The 13,959-nt window shown below is 32.6% G+C and overlaps 1 protein-coding gene across 2 annotated transcripts; it reads right to left on the bottom strand.

Annotated features, from left to right (window-relative positions):
- Nucleotides 1-185: 185 nt before the first annotated feature.
- LOC135690708 (uncharacterized) lies at nucleotides 186-10,722 on the bottom strand. Of its 2 annotated transcripts, XM_065208351.2 has the most exons (13): nucleotides 10,302-10,722; nucleotides 9,139-9,229; nucleotides 7,244-7,416; nucleotides 6,401-6,508; nucleotides 5,745-5,888; nucleotides 5,277-5,358; nucleotides 4,736-4,821; nucleotides 4,152-4,267; nucleotides 3,770-3,848; nucleotides 3,103-3,198; nucleotides 2,012-2,227; nucleotides 1,689-1,774; nucleotides 186-976 (listed from the first exon to the last, which is right to left on the bottom strand). In XM_065208351.2, the coding sequence occupies exons 1-13, from the start codon at nucleotides 10,326-10,328 to the stop codon at nucleotides 907-909; spliced, it is 1,374 nt and encodes a 457-aa protein (XP_065064423.2). In that variant the 5' UTR covers nucleotides 10,329-10,722; the 3' UTR covers nucleotides 186-906. The 2 variants fall into 2 exon arrangements, with proteins under 2 accessions (XP_065064423.2, XP_065064415.2); XM_065208343.2 differs by lacking the exon at nucleotides 10,302-10,722 and having other exon boundaries at nucleotides 9,139-10,284.
- Between the last annotated feature and the right edge of the window lie 3,237 nt (nucleotides 10,723-13,959).

Raw genomic sequence — 13,959 nt, forward strand, 5'->3', positions numbered from 1 at the left:
AAGGCAAATCCTAGAATTCTCCAAAAGGAGTTTTTTCTACTGTGGTGCACAGACGTGGAACGAAATTCCATTACAGATAAGAATGAGCTCCACGATTACCACGTTCAAAAGAAATTAAGGAATTCCTGGAAAATTAGCATCCTTTTCCGAAGCACGATCCCTAGGAAGACCAGCATTATATGTAAATTAATCTTTACTTTTTCTTTTTTAACTTAGAAGCTGATAGGGTTTTTGTGTATAAATATGATAAAATGAAAATGAACTGTATAGTGTATGATTACTGCTTTTTCTAGGTACCTCACTTTTTCTACCTCACTAAATTAGCTAGATTACTTAAATCGGAGCACTTGGCTCTGCAGCTCAAATTTGAGCTTTTCTGGGCGTCCAAAGCATCTTGTGACTGCATATTATGGATTATATCGAATAAATTATTTTACATTATTAGCTCATTGATAATCTTGTTGTTAGATTTTTGTTATCGTTCAGCTAAAATTTGAGGCTCTAAGAAAGGAATTTAAATATATCTTGGATAACACAACAACTTCAAAAAGTAACAAACATTGTTCCGATTTTAAAATTTAAAGCGCGATTTCAAGTGAAAACACTGGCAAATAAGCAAAACCTGAGCCAGTTCCAGAGAACGAGGTGAATTTTGGATCTGCTCATTAGCTGCTCGTATTGCTAAGATTTTCATAAATCTATGTCGAGTAGAATGTGCCAGAAGAAAGCTAGCTTCTCAGATTTAAAAGAAAAAATAATACTCTCTATCTTAGCATGACACTGTTTACTACCTGACTATTTTCCTGTTCAATGCAAAGTTCTAGCTTACAATGAAATATTTAAAAGACTTTAACAAACAATACTATAAACCTATAGATGAATAGAAACATTATTAAGCACTAAATTTCAATTCTCGCTGCTTTCTCGAGACTGTTCTTTACTGGGCGTTTCTTTTGAGAAACCAAGAAGAACGTGCCTAAAGGGAAAAATGTACAGTGGTGTAAAAAAGTGACTCAGATCTTTTGTTATCATTGATCTGGAAATTGTTAGTCGTAGTTTCAAAACAAACAAGATTATTTAATTCAACTGCCAGAAGACTACAGTAAAGCGGTTGATAGTCTAGAGTGATTACGGTAAATTCGAAAAGACACTGTTCAATTTGGTTCGCTGTAACATTTGAATGATTCTATTTATATTATAGCCCGTCCGAACTACATCAAATTTTTGCTTTTATTAGAAGATTTTCAATGAAGATTATGGTTAATTTTGGCTTACATTATCAAGTCTTGATAATAACTATACAGCAAGTTGATGGCTTGAATGCAACACCGGGTGGCAATTTTTTATCCATTATGTGTAAAAAACAGAACGTTTTCAAAATTAGGCGGTATTTGATTGGATTGGGTTCATGTAAAATTTTATGTAGGAAGCAGCTTAAGTGCATGTTGATTAAATGTAGGAACCATTTATGATAGTGGCAATTTTGTTTACAAACATCAATTTTGCTTTTGAAAATCTGATGAAACTTAAACAAAGTAATGAAACGAATGCAATTAAAAGAATTATAGCTACAAAGGGATTCTTCTACTGTCATATTTTATAAGTGCGTTAGCTCTATGGGTCCACTTGCTGTGTGGAAGGAAGGCATTTATAAGGGTACTATTTAAACTTCAAGTACATATACTTACCTATAGTAAATGTTACCAAAGCTGTCCGACTTCAGTTTGGAACTAAGCACAAGCTTTTCTTCAGTGTTAAGGTGTAAACCAAGTGTCTATGAAATAAAGTAAATAAATCTTTGCAATTTTATAAAAGATATAGATTTTCTGGATGCTATATTTTTAGCATACAAAAGACATAAGATATATGACATAAGATATAAGACATGATGCATAAAACAAAAGACATAAGACAAGTATTTTTAATTTTTACCTTTTTGCCTATAAACACATGATTAACAGGACAGTTTATCTGCCAAAATGCCATTACGTCTTTTAATAATTTCACTTACCTCAACAACATTGAAAAAAACCTCGTTTGGAACACGTAATATATGATGTTCGTCCAATTCCTCGAATGCAAGAATCCATTTATCCTTGTCTGCGTCTATTAGTCTTTGGATCTTTTGGAGAGCAGAAACTCTTGAAAACTCTGCAAAAACGACAATTTTCTTTGTGTCTGTCACTTCTTTGTGAAGTTCTTCAAACTCTTCATCAACAACTATTCCCTGAAATGCAAAAAGAGATAATTTTACTTAAACACCCTTGATTCGTTTTGTTTTGATAATGAAACCATTATATAGAAAACCAATAGAAAGATATAAACCAATAGAAAGATATTTGTCGAAAATGCAGCATAACTAAAAGGAACGAAAATCGTGCCAGAAAATCTGTGTTTTAGATCTCCTCTGCAAGAACCGGTTCAATATTTTCTACAGACTTTAATTTGTTGCTTCATTATATATTTCATTACAACTTATAGAGATTCATATTTAGATCTAACTCCAACTAGTTCAACAACAACCTGATTTTCACTGCAAGAATGGCCAATCAACTTCATTACACAGTCGACACGCACCATGCATGTTTTGGAGACCACAGACTTTAAGCAAATAAATTTTTGTTGTCTTAATAACTTTTTAGACCTTACTGATTGTTCTAAACAGTCTGCACACTTGAATTATGAAGTTTGGTCATGCAAGATTCTTCTTCCCGAACAGTTCTTTGTAGGGTCAGGTCTGTGATGTTGTACTATGCTTTGATATTGTTTTCTTTACAATCATATAATAATTAATGTTTTAGTTTAATCTCCATGTTCAAATGGCCTTGGGGTATCGTCCCAGTAGTATCAAATAGATGTCTGGTAATTGTAAAGTAGCGTAGCTTGTAAATTCATATTGCAATCTTTGTGTGGATTAGAAAAAGGAAATTCAAAGTGACAGCTTACAAACCACATTTAAATATCTTCTTTTTTAAAAGTCTCCGTAATTTAATGTATCCGTTCTTCATCAGACGCAAAGCAACAGTGAGTAAAACTTAATTTTTGCGTTTTTACATCATATAAAAGGGAGTTAAGATTCGCTTGCAAACGTCAATTGCTTACTTTGAAATGCAGCTCTCGAATAGCAGTGTCGCTTTTGTTATTAACTGCAGAAACTATCAAGACAACTCCAGTTGATCTTATCGGATTACCGTCCATCTGTCGTGTAAAAAAATGAACAAGCTTTTTAGAAATAGATTGAGCATTTTTCGACTTTTTCAAATCACTTTATTACTCCAACATCATTGCTAATATTTACGATATGAAAGATGGACATAAAGGATCTATTTTTGACAGACTTTGACATTTTTATTCGAATTGAATAGTGTTTTTTCTTGGTGCTTAGCAATGTGACTTTTCAGCTAAGAAGCCTTGCAAGCAGAAATTTCCAAGCAAAAAAGTTTTCTAATGGCATAAAGCAAATTATATTACATAAACTGTTAAATATATGAAAAAAATTCTCTTGAAAGTTTTTATGCAAATTTCAGACTTCTTTTAATCAAATATCCTTGAAGATGACTTTATCTGCAAGGAGAGTAAATTTTTTAGTGGGAATACTCATTTTTGACAATTTTAGAATTCATAAAAGTATATAATGCAATCGATAGGAAAATGAACATTTTTATAACGATTTTATCAAGCGGCATCATTTTTTTTCATCTTTTATGAAGGAGCTCTAAAGATTTTGTTTGTTTGCTACGTAGCTAGATTCAAAATCATTAAGTCTTACTTTGAATATTTCAAGAGTATTGTTGCCACTGATTCCTTTAGCAAGAAGAAGAGCACCATCTGTACCAATTCGATTGTTGCTGGAGAAAAAATTCAAGCTTCAAGCTATCGCCAAAAATATTATTCAAACATAGATCAAATCAATTAGGCTAAAACTACCTACTAGATAAAAACTTCTTTGTGACTGATGTCAAAATCTTCCACTGAAAACATTCTCAAATTACTTGAGAATTGGAAACCGCCTGTAGACATTCTCAGAACCATTTCTAGAAACAGGACGTGTCCTCATTCACGCCTGAGGTTGTTCAGAACTTTTCAATATTCCCTTGCTCATAACCTGACCATCAAAGACTCGTATAACAAAAATAATACTGTCTGTAAACCTGATGTCAAGTTCTGTCAAAGTATTATTCGCTCTGAGTGCTTCAGCTAAGGCCAGGGCCCCAAGATTTCCAAAACCGTTCCAAGACAGGTCCAAATACTTGAGAGTGCAATTTGTCTGTAAAAACAGCAAGAGGATTCAATTAACAACTTTGCAAACACCTACTAATTGCACTAAATTTGTTATACAGTTCTTATTCATTGGACATTGATTTTGCAAAATACATCAAAAACTTGGTTTGGCTACAGGCCAGGTGAACTAAAAGGTATCTTTTATACATGATCTATGACTTAAAATGTTCACCTAACTTAATTTTGAAACGTAGCGATGAGTTTTCAGTTTTAAGTTCGTTTGGAAATTTGTTAAAAAGTAGGCCCCTTGAAACTGAATATTTCTTCTATATTCATCAAGTCTTGTGTCCATAATAAATAGAAATTATGAACATTAAGTGCTTTAAAACCAACGATTTATGTTTTTGCATGAAAATAGGCAGCTTGCAGTACCTGTTCACAGTTAAAGGTTAGAACACAATAAAGCTCCGCAAATCCTGTCAAATCAGGATTATTTCAATCATTGCACACATACCCAAAGGCCAGCAGCCACATCTGCAGCTCCTTTTCCCCTGATTTGATTCCAGCTCAAATCCAAATGCTCCAATGCGTCATTCATTGCTATTTAGAACAGAATATATGTTTGTTTATAAAGCAGAATTTCTATAAAACCTGTAAAACTTGTGTAGATATTGACTGGAAAGCAATTCTTACTAGTCCTGTAATGTACAATCCATCATTTATAGCTTTGCAGCTCCCCTATTTAAACGAAGGTATTTGACAAGCACATTTTCAGTTTTGACAGTTTTGATAAAAACATGTGATCAATTTGGAGAAAAAAATCACCCAAATTGTACTTGCTCAGGTGACCATCAGAGCTAACAATTGATGAACAATAATTGTTTTTGAATGACTTTCTCAAGTGATAAATTTTACTACCAAGGCAGCAAACATCTTACTAGAAAATATATTTCTCTTAATTCGTTGCTTTAAAACATAATAATTATTATATGTTATGAAGTATTGTCCTTTTTGGTATACCTTTAGAAAATGAATGTTTTCAAGTCAATACATACTGATAGCTGGGCCCAACGCTATGCCGACCTTCTCACCAAGGTCATTTTCACTTAGGTTCAGCCAAGCCAATTTACAATTGCTCTAAAACGTAACAAATTTAAGCAATTTTTAAAGTAAAAATAAGTTTTAAACCCACGAAATAAACCTAAGGAAGTTTGCGTTTTCACTGATTCTACAAATTTAAATGAAACGAAAGAAATCTATGATGCAAATGTTAACTGGCCCATGAGTATACAAAGTCCACGTTGAAAATTGACTATCCTGTTTACATGTTTATCAGAGCTTGTCAAGTATGAAATAGATTTGATAATACTATAATACTATAATAAAAGATTTAATTAAAATGCTGTCTTTAATTGGATTAAAGATTAAATATATTGATTGAATATGAAATTTTTCGTTTGACAAAATTGTTTATGTTAGAATGTTACCAACATGATAAAAATGATTATCAAAGAAAGACTTGCTTTTATAGCGTTAGCCAAATTGTCTCCAACTTTATCACCAAATTCATTGCATGATAAATCCACTTTTAACAAACTTGTATTGGTTTGAAGCATCTCACATATCCATTTACAGCCATCAGGAGTCAAATAGTTTCTGCCAAGATTCTATATAAACGAATGGGTTAGGCTATCACAGATCATTGGTTTTCATCTATAAAAACACAAGCACTTTGCAACAAGGCGTTTGTTTCCTTGGTGAATATATATTAAATGGATATTATATAGCCAAGAATGTATAAACTTCCCATAGATTTAAGAAAACTTTTATAAACATGTTATTCAATTATAAACATCAAAGTGCCAAGGTATTGAGTGTCACAAAAGCATAGCAAAACATCGATGTATGTTGAAAAGACAACAAAAATGTTTTCGACAATTTTAAATTTCGTCTTAAACATCTTGTAAATTCTGTATTTGTTAAATATGACGACATAAAATGTATTACAATAGCCAAAACATTTCTGTGAATTTTACATCAACGCAAAGACAGTGTTAGGAAGGGAGAAGATAGTAAAAAATTGCCGTTCTTTAAAACGAATTTTTCCCGCTTATCCAGAAACCCCAAGATTAGAGCATTAGCTTTTACGTTATCAAAGATTCAGAGACATTTTCTCTACCATATTCGCTATGTAGCAGTTTTCTTTTAGCATTGCCGCAATAGCTTTTGCTCCAGATTGTCCCACATAATTTTCATAGAGATCCAATTCCACAATCATTGTATTTATCTGTAGAATAATTCAGAGGTCTAAGGTGGCCCATTCATTAGGTTATTTAACTAGATTCAGGCAATAGAAAAATAAAAAATAGAAGTACAAAATTATAAACACAGTCGAAAAGGCAGTTTTAAAGAAGACAAGAAAATATGGTTCTTATGCTTGTATGACCCATTCTTAATGTGGTGCAAAGTTTGAAGAATATTAACTCTTGGAAAAATTTCATCATACCTAATGTACCAAAGCATTATGCACTTAATGCACTAAGGTATCACTCAGTTTTAATGTTCAAGATGCTCATGGCGTTTGCCACCAGTAAAGAGAACCATTGGAAACTTGTTAAAGCATTCTAATTCGCAAAAGTTATGACGAGTTGATGTGTGATGCAGATCCATGGCTCTGGAACATATGTCGTGTTTTCACTTTTCGTTACGACAGTTCAGTGCTAAGCCAGTATCTAAGTTGATCAAAAGATAGCATCGCACAAGTATGAATTTCGCGATACACTACACTATATAAGCTAAAGGAAAAATTTTAATCATCACATTGCAACGTTTGTTCCTGAGCTAACTTGACACTTCCGAGCTATCTCCCATTAACCAAAATTTGAACTCATGCATCTATATAAAAACACGAATGTGATTTCAGTAGAATAATGATATATAATTAAAGAAACTAGAATGGTAGTACTAAAGTTACAAAACCACCACGTAATTGAAGATGAAAACATTCTTACAACACACCAACCCCGAGTGCCCTTGAAAGAGCAATTGCACCTGATGATCCAATACCATGATACCTCAAATGCACCACAGGCTGAGCAAGGTTTTCTATCAAATGTGACACTGGCGTGGTGCCAATTTTTTCACATGCTGCAAGATAGTTCCTCTTTCCAGTTGCATCGAAATCTAATTTAGCATCTGTTGGTAAAAAGCATGAAACTTTAGTACAAATTAAGAGTAAAATTTTAAAAAAAAAAAAAATTTTTTTTGACCAATATCCAATGTATGTTGAAGACGGGCTAAAAACTATGTAACAATGTATGTTGTATGTTGCTCCCAAAACTCTGTTTTCAATAGATAGATTTGCTTCAAAAGTAATGGAGCGCATTTTGCATTCTCAACAAAGAAAATTGTGGGTCAAAATTTTGAACCAAAATGCCACGTACCCGTTCAAAACTAGGCTTAGTTAGCCCCCCCCCCTCCCCCTTCCCTCTGAGCCTGATACAAAACGGTATAGTATGAGCAGAGTCTTCTACTATACATAAAGAAAGCTTATAGAATGAAAAAACGGCCAAGAAATTAAAGCATTTAACTGCAGAGCTAAAGGTTGCTCTGCGATAGGAGGCTCAAATATTTAAGGCAGCGAGAAAAGACTTGGCCTCCATGCCACATTTTCCTGTTTAAAAGACGTATATAAGGAAATCACCTGGTTCTTTTATTTCAATTAGATCTATTTACGTCTGTCAATAGAACCTAAAAGGCTGCAAGAGAGCCAAAAATAATTATGCTTCTATGCTTGATGCGTGTGAATTTTTACTAGCAAATACGAAAATATTGTGTGATGCATTCAATTCTAATTTGGATACCCGTAAACATTCATAATCCCGAAAACCTTAAAGCCTTCTGTATTTAAACCATTCATTGCAAGTCTAATTCGATTGTGTTTGACACTATTAAGACAACGAATCGATCAGAAAATTGACAGGTAAACTTAAAGGTGCTTGGTTTCGCCAATCGACAATTCAGGGTTTGGTTAAAAGTAGTTTCCGATTGGCGAGCCTAGCAAAACATATATATGGTAATTTACTAAAGTTACTACCTTCTGTTTACCAAACCTAAACCTACTGCTACTAAGAAAATTTCATAACATCTCATCAAACATTACAAAACATGGTAGCCAAAAATTAAAAACTTGTTTTATCCAACAACATGTGTTTCGTTTGAGCAGGGCTTAAATTATTAGTCATAAATATTGCAGGCTTCATTCGACCTTTAGCATCCGAATAACATTTCGAATCATCAGGCTATCGCTTTGCAGTAATAATGCCGTTACAATGATTCTTTAAATCAATTTAAAATGCAGCACTTTTTGCATATCTTGAACTTCAGGCTAAAGCGTTAGCGAATGTTTTCGAAAAATAATACCCGAAGTTCTGGTCTCTGTTTATATATTTGCATTCTGTTTTCTTTTTTCATAATAGATACCAATTGGTAATTTCAAAATTGACTTCGTTATCTGAAACACCTGAAAGAGCCAAGAATTTTTTTCTTGTTTCGTACGATTCAGGAGCCACGAGAATAACAATGTTCTTATTTTGAAAGGAATAGAATCATTTTCAAAGAGACGTTTAGTACAGCGCTTATTCAAGTGGATATGAGCATTTAAATTTAAATAAAAAATGAGATGATTATAAAGAAGCGACCGGCGCATATTCTAAGCAAATGGCGCATGACATTTTAAACAGTAGTAGACATTTTAATAAGTAGACATTTTAATAACAGACGCAAATAGTAGACATTTTAAGGGACGAGCAAATTCTTTTAGTGACAAGCACATATTTAAGTAACCGGTGCATATTCAAGAGAGATTTATAGCTAATTTGTTAAATATATCTGATTTTGAAATTATTTCCTTCTCACCTTCTATGTCAAGTTCAGTTTCACATGAAGCACTTTCTTTTGCTATAAAGCTAGTTGGAGCTTCTGCAAAATTAGTGTAGCTGCCTTGTACCTTTAAAAAGATTATAAATTTGTAAATTTTCGCTGTTTCAAACATACAGGCCTTCTGTAATTTGACATAGATACATTATCTGCCATTGCTGGTGTGAATTTTTTTGTAATCGGGTAATTATCTAACGCAAAAGTAAGCAAAGTTTATCAATAACATCTTGTTCTTCATTTCTAAAATGAAAATCTGATATCATTCAAAACTGAAATCGTCGTTACAAGTGAATCTGATACAATAAACTGCTTTAAATTGAAGGTTTTTTTTCTTAAAAAATCCTGTTACAGAATGAATATATAAAACTACAACCTTGAAGAATAATTTTCATCTTATGCTTTATACATGCTGTTTAGCCTAGGTTCAATCAAGGCTTAGCCCAACTCTTGAGCTGGATAGTTTAGACTGGGCTCAACCCATAGGTTATACCGATTAACACGACAAGAAGAAATGTGGGATAATGTTCTAGAAATGTTTTGAATCAGTCTTTTGAACCCACAGAGTAGGGTTTTCATCCACAGTATGATGTCTATAAAAAAGGCTTGTGCTACTAAAAATTTGGAAATCTTAAGAAAACCTTTGACATTTAAAGTCACTTGTTTGTTTTAAGTAAAATCTAGAGTTATTTAGTGACATAAGTTTTGGTTACTCTTATGAATTGTGTTGATATAAGATAAAGATAGCTTCTTCTAATGATAAAGTGTCCTAATTGGGCGTCACAAAGATCTTTCCTTGGGCCTCTTTTGCTTAACATGAGACCCTAATTTAAATAGAACTGATCTGTACCAAAACTAGAGCAGATACTATTGTTGCTATATTGAAACTTTTTGAGCTATTACTTTAATAAAACTTTTAATTACTTTCAAATAAAATGATACTTTTAGATAAAACGGAAGTTGAACGTTTGCAATTATGCATACATTTATATATGTAATCACTGTTTACAATGAAAGTAAAAGCTTATTTGATAGTTATTCAACTAGCAGAAAAACAGGACCTTTAAAGCATACTGTTTGCTTTGCATTTAAAATAAAGTCAATACCAACAAAACCTCTCTTTAAAGTAAAAATTTTGTTTATACCTGCTGATGTTGATGTGATGTACTCATTTTTCGCTTGTATCCGTTTGTGTAAGAAAGACTGCCATTCTAGCTAAATTCCACGAATTCGGCTTTCGCGCAGCAGTTGATATAACGTCAGATTAAGAAGGAAGCATCAATATACTATCATTTAATTTACGTGTGCCACAGTTAATTTACGTGTGTTTATTGTTCCTTATTCTCAGTGCGTTGCAGCGTTCCTTTTTTGCTACATACTATCATGGTCTTAAGCAATGTTATACATTTTGTCTTAAATACTAAATTCGCCCAATAATTTTAGGAAATCCTCAATATCACCTTTGTCCTTTTCCTACAATGTAAACAAATGCGACAGTGCCTTTTAAAGCTTAGAAACTAAAACAACCTTACTCTCGTGGAAATTTTGAGCTCAATAGATTCTCACTAAATAATAACAACGAACCAAAAGTTTGTGCAAAAATTAGATTGAAGTGATTTTCATAAAGTGATTTGTTTTATTCGTCACTAAATGTTTTGCTTAATCAAATCACCACTCTGAATTTTGAAGAAGAAAGGCCTGTCATGTTGATAAAAGACATCAGCTTCACAATTTTCATGGGGATAGTAAACAAGTTGAGATGATAAATTCTGCCGCCATCAAGCAGCTATGACGCCATCGGATCAGCCCATCAACAGCAAAAAAAGATATCTGTATTCCACTGTGAGAAAATATGCCTTCTGTGTTTTGGCAGGTGAAAGGCATTTACACAAATAGGCTGAGAACGTGGGAAAGTATTGATAGCATTTTACTGTCTTTACAATCTCCTGTCGATGTTAATTGTTGCATTTCCAAATACGGCAAGTTTAATAGTTTGAAAATTCCATCTATTAATTTCTCACAGGTTGATCTGAGCTGAAAATGCGTTAAAAAATTGAATATTAAATAGAGTCCTTTTGACAATAAATAAGCATCTTTTTGTTCAACAGACAAGACATTCAAGACAGTTGCCTAATTAGTTTGAATGCAAAGAAGCAAACAATTTCGGATAAGTTAATCCCATTTATATTTCAAAATAATAAATAAACCTCGTGTTATGATAAACCTCGGAAATGTTGCATCCTAGCATTTATGCACTTCCTACCTTCTTCAGAAACATATTTATTATGAAGCAAATATTTTTTTGGGAAGAAATGCGTGTCGTACATGCATTCGTAATATTAATTAAACTGCTTCAACATATCTGTCAAGATTAGAAGACAGAAAATCTTTAGAAAGAGCGTATTGGAAGAAACCGAATAATCTCTCAAATTATTTTACGGCTGTAATATACATTATTCAATCGATTTTTGCCACTACACCATTATCCATGATAAATGAAAACAAAGAATTGGCAGACGTCAGGTTAGTAGGTACAAAAAACATGAAATCGATTACCTTATCTTTACAAGAACGTAATCTTACTATAGTTAAGGAAAAAATATTAGATTTAATGGATCATAATCATTAAGTTGACATAAATATATATAACGATTTTCATGATAATATATACAACAATCATACGAACTACGTCAAATTATTAAATTTAACATTATATGGCTTAAGTAAAAATAAGAAATCAGGAAAAGAAAGAAGATAATATTATGTACTGAATTAGAAAGCATTGATCGATTTTGCTCTTTAATTGATTTTTGAATATTTGATTTGTCATCTGAAAGGATTTTTGTAACTAGCTCAGGGTTACATGGTTCTAGATTCTGACTGTAAGCATAATCTGAGTATATACAAAGAAGATTACCGCCATCTTGAAAATATCTATTGTTAATACATCTAACAAACTTTTCAAGAAATAATAACATAATTACCAACGTAATTAAAAATAATGTCGATCTTTAATTAACATAATTTGTGGAAGTAGGGATTAAATCTTTGAATCACATCTATCTATTTTTGGGAGTTTAAGCAAGTATTCACGTATTAAGTCTTTCAAAGAACTATTGATTCAACTGTCAAATTACAAGGTTTTTATAAATGGAAGTAACAATGTTTTGGTGATACATTAGCTATAGATATCTATATGGCAATCTAACAACGTCATTTCTCAGTTTGAGCAGTGAGCTATACCAAAAGATCAAGGTTGAAAAATGATGAAACTTCTGAACAAAATTACTGTCGGCATATCAGGGAACGTGCTAAGATATGCAAAAAGTATTAGTTTACCGTCGCATTTCAATGCTATATTAAAAAGCGAGTAAGTTAAACAAAAACATATTAATGGCTCAAAGACATTACGTCAAATTGCACCTGCAAATGATGTTTGATTGCCCAAACATATGTTTTCCTTGATGTATTGAGGTCATGTTTTACTACGTAAATTATTTTCGGCCATTGCAAATACAAGCCAGGGCCTCATGAATTTATTGCTAGGTTATGTTATAATATTCGATTCATCTTTTTTAAAGCATTTACCATTTTCTATTCGATCTTCCGATTCATAATTTTCGATGACATTGATTCAATACTTTATACCAACGTCGAATTGTGACATCAAAGTTCTGAAGTACAGCAGACGTCTTCAAAATAGCGAAATGCAGATGAAAATCACACACTCATTAATTAGCACAAATCCTTTGTCGATGTTTTTCGAAAATCTTCTCCTTTAATCTGTTGTATTATTTTTGCCATTAAGTTTGATTTAAAAAGGGCATCATAAAATTGCTCTGGGAGGTCGGCCTCAAATGTTAGCAAGCATAGATAAAGCAGTAGCGAATATTTGTCTCTAACTTTCTTTGACATCAAACTTTTGAAGTCAACAATTGTAGTAGCGTCATCACTTTCATCAGCATCATTTTGAATTTCCAGCTCCTTAATCGTTTCTTCCAAAGCGGCAGTCTCCTTCTCGGCTTCGAAGACTTCGATAATCGTTGCCTCTCTGGTTAATCCGACTATATTTCTACTTTCTTCATGATCATCGGAATTCTCTGGAACATCCATTTCTGATCCTATTGGAGTGAACTGAAGAAGATATCCTGCAGTATTAATAGTTAATATTCTGCCATCGATCCGGGGGGTCGCAAACAGCCACGGAGAGATTTGATTTCAATTCCCATGACAGTCGATTGCCAAAACAAAACAATATTCAGATTGATACCGCAATCTTACAGGTGTAGTATTAAACCAATTTGTTCATTCAACAATCGGCAGATATCTTTAAAAACGGTATTAGATAACTTCTATCGTTAAAAATATTAAACAAATCAGAGTCAACAATTCTTTTCACTCTTTGTTTTCTTATATACATATCATCTAATAGAAAACAGAGAGTTAATTTCCCTTAAGTTTTTGCAAAAATCTGTTCCTGATGGCAGTTTATTACCGGGACTATATTGAAGCCAGCATTATTTGCAAAAGACTAATAATTGAATATTAAGTTTTTGCTAGTAAACAGTTCAGGATGGATTTCATGCTAACTGATAGAAGCTGCTTACTTAACGTTTGTAACCTTATTCAGATATTCTTTACTCAGAGGATATCTTTTGTACCAGAGCCAGAGTTTCACTTTTCCCTTTCCTCTTCCAATGCCTTAAGCTCTGGTACCAAGAATATTTTGAGAACTGTTAAACGAAAATCTAACGTTTATCTAAAGTTTTTTTCTTTTCCAAAGCCAAACTCAAAAAATAACAA

This window comes from Rhopilema esculentum, chromosome 10, assembly GCF_057945365.1.
Source record: "Rhopilema esculentum isolate cy_ngs chromosome 10, ASM5794536v1, whole genome shotgun sequence".
NCBI classification, from domain to species: Eukaryota; Metazoa; Cnidaria; class Scyphozoa; order Rhizostomeae; family Rhizostomatidae; genus Rhopilema; species Rhopilema esculentum.

What these genes read in the sequence shown, in the direction of transcription:
- LOC135690708 (XM_065208343.2), bottom strand. Translation starts at nt 9,274, where the DNA reads ATGTTTGAAACAGCGAAAATTTACAAATTTATAATCTTTTTAAAGGTA. An exon ending in AGCGTTGGGCCCAGCTATCA is followed by an intron (nt 4,822 to 5,276) that starts GTATGTATTGAC and finishes TGTTCTAAATAG; the next exon opens with CAATGAATGACGCATTGGAG. An exon ending in ATGTGGCTGCTGGCCTTTGG is followed by an intron (nt 4,268 to 4,735) that starts GTATGTGTGCAA and finishes CTGTTTTTACAG; the next exon opens with ACAAATTGCACTCTCAAGTA.